This window comes from Colias eurytheme, chromosome 29 (assembly GCF_061535395.1).
Source record: "Colias eurytheme isolate Ceu_HAF_F1 chromosome 29, ilColEury1 Martin Lab GWU primary, whole genome shotgun sequence".
Taxonomy (NCBI): Eukaryota; Metazoa; Arthropoda; class Insecta; order Lepidoptera; family Pieridae; genus Colias; species Colias eurytheme.
The window spans coordinates 593,131-603,301 of record NC_143008.1 but is presented as its reverse complement, the minus strand read 5'-3'; the positions used below and the strand labels follow the sequence as shown (position 1 = coordinate 603,301).

General features: G+C 47.1%; 1 protein-coding gene across 1 annotated transcript; it reads right to left on the bottom strand.

The window, feature by feature from the left end:
- Nucleotides 1-1,086: 1,086 nt before the first annotated feature.
- Nucleotides 1,087-6,885, bottom strand: LOC149895991 (uncharacterized). The gene has a single exon (XM_090118393.1). The coding sequence runs from the start codon at nucleotides 6,883-6,885 to the stop codon at nucleotides 1,087-1,089; it is 5,799 nt and encodes a 1,932-aa protein (XP_089974519.1).
- Between the last annotated feature and the right edge of the window lie 3,286 nt (nucleotides 6,886-10,171).

Below are 10,171 nucleotides of genomic sequence, written 5' to 3'. Positions count from 1 at the left end.
GGTCCACCAAGTCGGAATTTTTATTTAATTTCCGAGAGTTACCGGGGGTAAATTTGGTCATTTGACCATGTACGGCATCTGTGTCATACTGTTAATGTCGGCTGAAGGCCCTCTCTTAGTGGACTGTAGTGGTGTGGGGGTTTGTAAATAATACAAACAATTATTTCTTCATACGTAGAGGGCCAGGGTGCCGAGCCGGAGCGGAGTTATTCTTCTTGCTTTTCTGAAGCGCGGGTGGAACTGGAATGCCGTGACGCAACCGGTTTTGCGTCCATATTTATACTTTACGCGTTATCCCCTCCACTCCGGCTGGCCACGCCCCTTACCTCACTCTTTATTTCTCAAATATTTACTTATACATAAATTTACAGTTTTATTGTTTTTATTACAATCATTATAACATATTATTCTAATATAACATCCATAATGTACTCCGCCAGCGCCCCGTTTAGACTGCGCGCACAATTCTTTACAAATTTTCTTTTATACTACCCCGTCCCCCGCTTCAGGTGTATAAATATACTGCGGGGGCCGGCGTGTGCGCTCAGTCGCGGACGTGACGCTGTCGCATGACGAAATACAATAATCAATTAAATCCTAATATCACACAATTAAACAATTAAAATATTCATAAAACATAAAGAAAGACATAAACATTCACTAATATACGAAAGACATAAACATTTACTAATATCATAAAACATTTTCAATCTACAATTAAATATCTACAATATTAAAACAAAATATAAACATTTACTATTCTACTAAACATTCTTAACACAATAATAACCTTTCAGGCATAAGCCTTCATAAATCTTTACGCAATAGATAACACAAATAACTTTACGTACGAACTGTTACTTATTCTTCGCTATACAGATAATCCTTCAGGCATAAGCCTTCAGGATTTTATACTGAACACTTATTTTACTCTACTAGACTAGTTAGATAATTTGCTTTACAAAACATAAACTTTTCAATATAACTAGAACGAATACGTATTTCTTTTCATACTAATTATTTTATAAGCCTTCAGGCGTAAGCCTTCAGGATTCTAAACGTTATATTTACAATAAATTAGGTACTTTACGGTTTGTCGTGCACATTTCTCCCGCCGTCGCACTCTGCGATTTGAACTGGTAGCACGACGATCTTCTTGGTGGGCCGCCGGAGGATTCTGCCGCCGCTGGTCTCCACGTCGACCACTCGTACCTCGCCGTCCTTGCCGGGATACGTGGCGACGACTCGTCCTCGGGGCCACGTGTTCCTTGGTTGATTGGAGTCGCACACGATGACCAGGTCGCCGATCTTCGGGGCCGCGCCGCTTGCGTGGGGCTCCCGCCGCTGTTGGAGTACGGGCAGGTACTCTCGCACCCAGCGTCGCCAGAAGGTGTCGGCGAGCTGCTGCGCGCGCTTCCAGTGTGTGCGCGCGGTTGTTTGGTCTTCCTCGATGGTGCAGGGTGGCGGCACGTAGCAGTTGGAGCCCAGCAGGATCATATTCGGTGTGATGGCGGGCGGCACGTCGGGGGTCACGGCCACATGAGTGAGTGGGCGTGAGTTCACGGTGGCTTCTACTTCGGCGAGGAGTGTGGCGAGCGTCTCGTCGCTCGGGCGCTGCTCGTGAAGCGTGTGGCGTAGGGCTTCTTTCACGGTGCGTACCATGCGCTCCCACGCGCCGGCCATGAATGGGGCGGCCGGCGGAAGGAAGCGCCAGCTGATGCGGCGGGCTGCTGCTTCTTCTTCAAGTGCGGCCCACGCGTCCGTGAGCTCTCTGTTGGCCGCGCGGAAGCACGTTGCGTTGTCACTCCATATCTCGGCCGGGCAGCCGCGCCGCGCTATGAAGCGGCGCAGCGCGTTGATCGCTGAATCGGTGCTGAGTGACACGACGACCTCCAGATGTATGGCACGCGATGTTAAGCACGTGAAGAGGGCCACGTAGCGCTTCTCTCGATGGCGGCCGACGGTTACCTCTTGCGGGCCGAAGTAGTCGAGTCCGGTGAATGTGAATGGGCGCGCGTGATGCGCGAGGCGTGCGGCGGGCAGGTTGCCGGTCGATGGGCGCGCGGGTTTGGCGCGCAGCAGGCGGCAGCGCGGGCAGCTCTTCAACACCTCCTTTGTCGCGGGTCGTATTCTTGTTATCCACAGTCTTTGTCTTAGTTCGTTTACTACAATTTCGACGCCGCCGTGATGCAGTTTTTCATGTATGTGTTGTATATAGAGCTGCGTATACTTGTGTTTTCCGTCGAGCACTGTCGGGTTTGCGGCCTCTGCCTCGATCGCGCTGGCTTCATTCACTCTTCCTCGTAGTTTCAGTATTCCGTTTTCGTCTAAGGCGACACTTAATCCCGCTAGCGGACCTTGATATTTTTCAGTGAGCGGGCGTCCTTGTTGTAGTATCGCTATCTCTTTCCCGTACGTTGCTTTCTGTGCTAATTTTACAAGTATATTTTCCGCGGCGCGTAGGTGGTGCGCACTTAATATTCTATATTTTCTTTCTTCATTGTTCGGACGCGAGACGATTTTTTCATTGTTCTTTTTCACATTTCTTTTCCACGTCGCGTCTTTTTCTTCATTTTTCCTTGTACGTTTTCGACGTGTTGCATTGACGAGTTGTTTGGGGCGACGACAGAGTTCGATGAATTGCAGTACGCGGGCCGTTGTGCGCACTAGCCGTGTCCATTGTGAGAAGCGCTCGATGTCGATGAATGCGGGGGCGGGGTCCGACGTGTTCAGCGCGCCGCATTTTTCTTTTTCTTCGCCCGTGTCGGTGATGATGTTTTCTTTCTTCTCAACCGGCCAGTCGCATTCTTCGTAGCGGAGGAAGTCTGGACCGGTGAACCAACGGTGTTGCGGGTCGAAGTCAGCGGGGGTGTTGCGTGTGGCGTCGTCCGCCGTATTGTGCGCCGTAGGGACCCAGCGCCATTCATCCTTTTTCGTGAGGTCTTCTATTTCGGCTAGCCGGTGCGCCACGAATGTTTTATATGTACGTGGCTCGCTGCGTATCCATGCAAGTGCTGTTCTTGAGTCGCTCCAATACACTTTTCTTTTGAAGGCGAAGTCGTGACCTCCCTCGACTGTTCGTGTGAGGCGTGCTCCGAGCAGGGCGGCTTGCAGCTCTAGACGTGGGATCGATATCGGTTTCGTGGGCGTGACCCTGCTTTTCGCGGCGGCGATCGCGATGTTTATCGATCCGTCGGCGCGCGTCGCTCTTATGTACACGACTGCTGCGTATGCTTCTTCGCTGGCGTCCACGAATGTGTGTATCTCTCTCTCAGCCGCGGGTTCGTAGTCATAGCAGCGTGGGATGCGGAGCGCGTCGAGATGCCGAATATTCGCCACCCAGTTTTCCCAGCGATGTTGTAGCGCGCCGGGAATGGGGTCGTCCCAGCCGGTGTTGTACTTCCACGTATCTTGCATTATTCTTTTCGCCGGTGTGAGGATGGGCGCGATGAGGCCGAGTGGGTCGAAGACCGACATGATGAGACTGAGGGCTTCTCTCTTCGTAGGTGTTCGCTTATTTTCGATTATTTCCTGTGGCACACGTTTTGTGTTTACGCGAAAACCGATGTAGTCTTGTTTCACGTGCCAGAGTAGTCCCAATGTTCGCTCTGTCTCGCTCCCGCCGATCTCGACGGTGGTCGCCCCGGTGTTCGTAAAGCTTCTTATCGCGTTTTCATTGTTCGATGCCCACCCACGCAGCTCGAAGCCGGCGTATCGATGTATGCGATCGACGTGCGCCGTTATCTCCCTGGCTTCATCTTCGGTCGCGTAGCTATGTATATAGTCGTCCATATAATGGTTCTCTTGAATCGCGCGTGCGGCTGCCGGACTCTCGTGCGCGTGTTCTTGCGCGTTTCTATTCTTGATGTAGAGTGCGGTGCACGGTGATGAAGAGGCGCCGAAGATGAGCGATGTCATACGATATTCATCGGGCGGCCCGTCGTCGCGTCGATCGCCACGCCAGAGGAAGCGTAGCGCGTCACGGTCTTCTTCTATAATTTTTATCTGCATGAACATTTCCTTGATGTCGGCGGACACGGCGATTGGATGTTGACGGAACTTCATGATGACGGCAGGCAGAGATTGTAGCAGGTCGGGCCCGGGCAGCAGCATGTCGTTGAGAGAGCGGCCGTGTGACTTAGCGGCCGCGTCGTGCACCAGACGAATCTTCGCTTTGTCCGGGTTAATCACTGGAAAGTGCGGGAGGTACCACACTCTCCCGCCGGTGGGCGGAGTCTGCGCCCTCTCTGCGTAGCCGGACGAGAGTAGATTTTCTATCCTTTCTTCATATTGTTTTTTCAGCTCTCCGTCTTTGTCCAATTTCTTTTCTAATGTCTTCAATCTTTTCAATGTGTCGCCGTAGTTGTTCGGTGTATCTGCGGACTCGTCTCTCCATAGGAGTCCGGTTTCATATCGGCCGGACGGCAGGCGTTGACTTTTCTTTTCTAATATGCTGAGTGCCTGCTGCTCCGGGTCGCTGCGCTGTCGCTTGGGTTCGATGCCGATGGATTCTAATTCGAAGTATTTCTTCATCATATTTTCGAGTGTGTCAGATGACTTCTCCGCTTCCGAGAGATGAGAACAGAACAAAACTGGGTGCTTGTTCGAGGAGCGGCAGCCGTGCAGGACCCATCCTAATAATGTCTTCGAAGCGACGGGCTGATTCCTCTTGCCGTGCCGCAGTTTTCGCGTTATAATGAGCTCCCAGTTGTCTTGCCCTATCAGCAGCTTCGGTGTCGCATTTTCATACAGTAGGTCCTCTTGCAGGTCGTGCAGATGGTTGCAGCGGGCGATGTCACTCTCGCGGATGGACTGCGTGAATGCGTGGAGCTGGTGCACGGTGCGGGCGTTGTCTAATGCGTATTCTTTTTCTTCATGTCGTCCTCGTACTCGTGCCTTCACTCTCTTGCTGTATTCGTGTTCATTCTCGTGCCCATTCACGCCTTGAATTGTGATGGACTCGCGTGGCCCGTCGAGACCCAGCTGCTCTGCAAGCGCCGTTTCAATGATGGTCACCGTGCTTCCTTCGTCGAGCAGCGCGTACGTGTCACATTTTCCTTTCGGTCCCATGATGGTGATGGGAGCGATCTTCAGATACGCGCGGCGGCGCGTAGGTTGCTCCGACGTAGCGCTGTTGATGTTAATCGCTGACACTAGGACTTTCTCTTCACTGGCTTGCGGTTGCGCTGTCTCTTCAATTTTCTTTTCCGCTGTCTTGGTATGGTGGAGCATCTTGTGGTGCTTCATGGTGCACCCGTTGAGGCCGCAAGGACGAGCGCGGCATGTTGCTCGTTGATGTTTGCTTCGAAGACAGCGGAAGCACACTCGATATTTCTTCGCTATTTCCCATCGTGTATTTACGTCGCTGTTCGTAAATTGTCGACACTCGACGAGTTTGTGCTCTCGCTCGCACATCGGGCATCTTGTTTCTCGCTCGCTCGCGTCGTTCGTTGCGTAGGCTCGCTCCGTCCTTTTCCTTGTTTCTGTATCTAATGGAGCGTAGCTGGAGCACTTGTCTGCTTCTTTATTCAGGAATTCTGCGAGCTTTTTCAGTAGCGGTGTCTTGTCGCGTTCGTCGGCAGCGAAGTCGTACCATTTATTCTTCATGATCGGCGTCAGCTTTTCCAGTACCTGCCGCAGCATTTCCGGGCTGTGCAGGTATTCTTGTTTTCTTAAAACTTCGACGGTGGCGACGATATTCGATATTTTATTTGCGAATATACAGATGTCCCGCGGGTTGTCCGTTACTCGCGGCAGCGACTTGATTTTTTCCATTTCGCCCAGAACCAGCGCGTCTGGGCGGCCGAACCTCCTCTGCAGGGCTTCAATGATTTTCTCGGGTCCGGTGTGCGATATGAGTAGGGCGGTGACGGCTTCTAGGGCTGCTCCTTTCAGCGCCTTTCTCAATCGTGCGACGTTTTCCCCGTCGGTGAATCCTTCTTCAGTTTCTTCATACGATGCCTTGAATGATAGCCACTCGTGACTGGAGCCGGTGAACGTTGGCAGTTCACCGCCGTATCTTATTACTTTTCTTTGGCTTCTTGCGACTTCATTGAAGGCGGTTACAATTGCCGCAACTTCTGGTGACCGCGTGGGCGGGTGTTTCTTCGGTTCCCGTGGCCCGTCGTCCTGTTCCTGGCGGGCCCCCCATCCTCGATCTTCCATGTTGTCGGCGTTCTTCGCTGTGTAGCGTGGCGGTGAGAGCTGGCGAGTCGGGTTGGCGGCGGGTGGCAGTGGCTGGCTTAAATGTTGTTCCAACCACGACTCGACCCGTCGTTCCGGTTCGTAGTCCTCTTCTTCCTCTTCCGTTGTTGATTCTTCTTCAGCGCGTATTCTTTCTAGCCGCGCCTTTTCCAGTTCTGCTGCGGCCTTCGCTTGTTCCAGCTTCAGTTCGGCTAGGCGCTCTTTCACCTCCAACTCCGCGAGGAGTCTCTTGCGGGAGGCTACGGAGCGCCGCGACCGCACCTCTGATGCCTGGCGGAGCGTCTTCGAGCGGCGTGCTGGCGACCCGGCGGCGACGTTCGATGGCGCCGCGAGAGCGGCGTTTGTATTCAGGTGTACGTTGCTCGTCGGCGCCGCGGAGGCGGCGGTTGTCGGCGCGTCGGTGTTGTCGGCTGGCGCCGCGAAAGCGGCGTTTGTGTATCCCACGACGGGTGACGGTGCTGGCTGCAACTTGTCGACGGGCATGGTGCTCGGCGTAGCTGGCGTCGAGCTGCTCTTCTCCTCTGTCCTCGTCGTTCTCGTCGCGGTCGTGCAGGTCTCCGATGTCCCCGTAGTGTAGCTCGTTTCTCCCGACGTATTCGTAGACGACGTTCCTGTGGCGGTGGCGGTCGCTTCTGATGCTGATGGTGTTGTTCCTCTTCCGCTCCGGCTTCTCGTGTTCATTTTTCTTCTTATCCGGCTCGAAGCTGACCAATGTTAATGTCGGCTGAAGGCCCTCTCTTAGTGGACTGTAGTGGTGTGGGGGTTTGCAAATAATACAAACAATTATTTCTTCATACGTAGAGGGCCAGGGTGCCGAGCCGGAGCGGAGTTATTCTTCTTGCTTTTCTGAAGCGCGGGTGGAACTGGAATGCCGTGACGCAACCGGTTTTGCGTCCATATTTATACTTTACGCGTTATCCCCTCCACTCCGGCTGGCCACGCCCCTTACCTCACTCTTTATTTCTCAAATATTTACTTATACATAAATTTACAGTTTTATTGTTTTTATTACAATCATTATAACATATTATTCTAATATAACATCCATAATGTACTCCGCCAGCGCCCCGTTTAGACTGCGCGCACAATTCTTTACAAATTTTCTTTTATACTACCCCGTCCCCCGCTTCAGGTGTATAAATATACTGCGGGGGCCGGCGTGTGCGCTCAGTCGCGGACGTGACGCTGTCGCATGACGAAATACAATAATCAATTAAATCCTAATATCACACAATTAAACAATTAAAATATTCATAAAACATAAAGAAAGACATAAACATTCACTAATATACGAAAGACATAAACATTTACTAATATCATAAAACATTTTCAATCTACAATTAAATATCTACAATATTAAAACAAAATATAAACATTTACTATTCTACTAAACATTCTTAACACAATAATAACCTTTCAGGCATAAGCCTTCATAAATCTTTACGCAATAGATAACACAAATAACTTTACGTACGAACTGTTACTTATTCTTCGCTATACAGATAATCCTTCAGGCATAAGCCTTCAGGATTTTATACTGAACACTTATTTTACTCTACTAGACTAGTTAGATAATTTGCTTTACAAAACATAAACTTTTCAATATAACTAGAACGAATACGTATTTCTTTTCATACTAATTATTTTATAAGCCTTCAGGCGTAAGCCTTCAGGATTCTAAACGTTATATTTACAATAAATTAGGTACTTTACGGTTTGTCGTGCACACATACTATTGCTATACTGCTTTTAATCCATTATTCCGCAACGCCGTACAAAAATCATGGGGACAAGGGGAAAAAATCGAGAGTTGCAATCCCCTCTCTTTCCCCACTCCAGGGGGTCATTTGACTAAGTACGGCTTCGGTTCCAAAACATTATCTAGCACTCAAAAGTACTATTAAAAGCAATGCCGTCAAAAAATAATTGTTCTTTTAAATGTATACCAATAATCATCTTAATTTCATCGAATTCTTGATATAAAGAGCTGTAAGGTCATTTGACCCTGTACGGGAATTTTTTTTTTAACATGATATTGTAAAATTCAATTGTTGTATAGTATTGCCGTTCAAAAGAAACCGTTCTAAAAAAAGTTACAGAGAAATGCAAAACCAGAAATTTTGTTAAAGTTTAAACATCGTAGATTAATGAAATATAATAGTTTTCTACACTTTATCCGTTGTTTTAAATAGTATTAACATAGATAAATTAGGAAAAAACGATGCCGTACATTTTTGTGCAGACCACATCTTTTAGGCTGATGAAAGCGACGAAAGCTACAATTTTAAGGGTGCTTTATGGCCATTTGATACAGTACGGCATTAACATATTTTTACCCAACTACGGCAAAGCAAAAGGAGGGTTATGGTTGTTTACAGGTCATGTATGTATGTTCATCTATTCCCTCGTAACTTCTAAACTACTTATCAGAATTCGACAAATGACATATCATTAGAAACGTCTGAATTGTTCACTGGATAACCAGCGACCAGCTAGCTAAAGGCTATATGGGGTTTCACAAAATCTAATGTGGCGCCCTCTAGCGGACAAAACATACAGAGTAAAAAAATAAAGTTAAGATAAATATGCAGTGTTTGGTATCATTTGAAAGCGCTTTACTTGTACATTTTGAATATGTATATATTACTAGCATTTGCTTGTGACTTTACCTGCATTCATGGACTGATTGCATATAATTCACATCTTTTCGTTCATAGCTTTTTTATTAGTTCATCAATTTAACGGAGTCCATTCCACCTGACTCCGACTTTCCAAGGTGATAATTAACCACCTCGAGCTTCTTAATATTAATGTATATTTATATTTTATTATAAAAATATAAAGCAAACATTTCGTTACTTATATGGATTTTTTTCTTTTTCAGATTTTCCCCTTTGAACCAACGAAAATGTACGGCACATGAAAAAATATCATCTATGCATAAAATACTTTAAAAATAAATTTATTTCGTGTTGTGTCAAATGACCCCCTGGAGTGGGGAAAGAGAGGGGATTACAACTCTCGATTTTTTCCCCTTGTCCCCATGATTTTTGTACGGCGTTGCGGAATAATGGATTAAAAGCAGTATAGCAATAGTATGACACAGATGCCGTACATGGTCAAATGACCAAATTTACCCCCGGTAACTCTCGGAAATTAAATAAAAATTCCGACTTGGTGGACCACCATTTTTGTACGGCACTGAGCGGTTTCTTATTATTTTTAATGGATCTATCGATGGTTAAGAATGCCGTACAAAAATATATGACCAAAATTTACCGAGTCTACCTGTACTTTTCAATTCTCATCTGCACTCAGTTGGACAGCTTACAAGTGACGGCATAGTGATGAATCTTATTTTTTTTTGCTCTGCTATCGTTCTAGATATGTCCCCTGGTGGTTCATTTGACCCTTATTTTTGTCCTATGCGGGCTTGTAGTCTAATAGATTACCATGTATTACTATATACATTATATTGAGAAATTATTTTACATTCGGATGCAAGAATAAAATAAAAAAACGAAAGGAGAATAACTATAAATTCATTTTTCAATAAAAAAATCTAAATTTTCTGAAATATTTTGCCGTTTCAGAAACGGCGAAAATTCACTTGCATTGCAAATCTCTTCTTCGTCTCCATTACATCCGTAAAAATACTTTTGGGCTACCGCGTCACTCGCCGAGCGCCCGCATTTCTACATATTTAACACTCTACAATTACTCCAAAAATATGGGCACTAGTACTAAAAAATGGATAAATGAATTTTAGTGATTAATCCAATATTTTAAGAGTTGTTAGCCAAAAACGATGAACCGTTTCATTAAATAGGCCATAAATCGTAAACGGTAAGTTTTACAAAAAAGTTTACAGGGTATAAAAGATGCAAAATTTTACTCTCTACAAAAAAGTCCAAATAACTTTTGAACTTTTTTTTAAGAATGCGAGCGAAGCTCCGCTTGGATCTGT

Excerpts from the sequence above, each read along its gene's own strand:
- LOC149895991 (XM_090118393.1), bottom strand. The coding sequence starts at position 6,885 with ATGAACACGAGAAGCCGGAGCGGAAGAGGAACAACACCATCAGCATCA.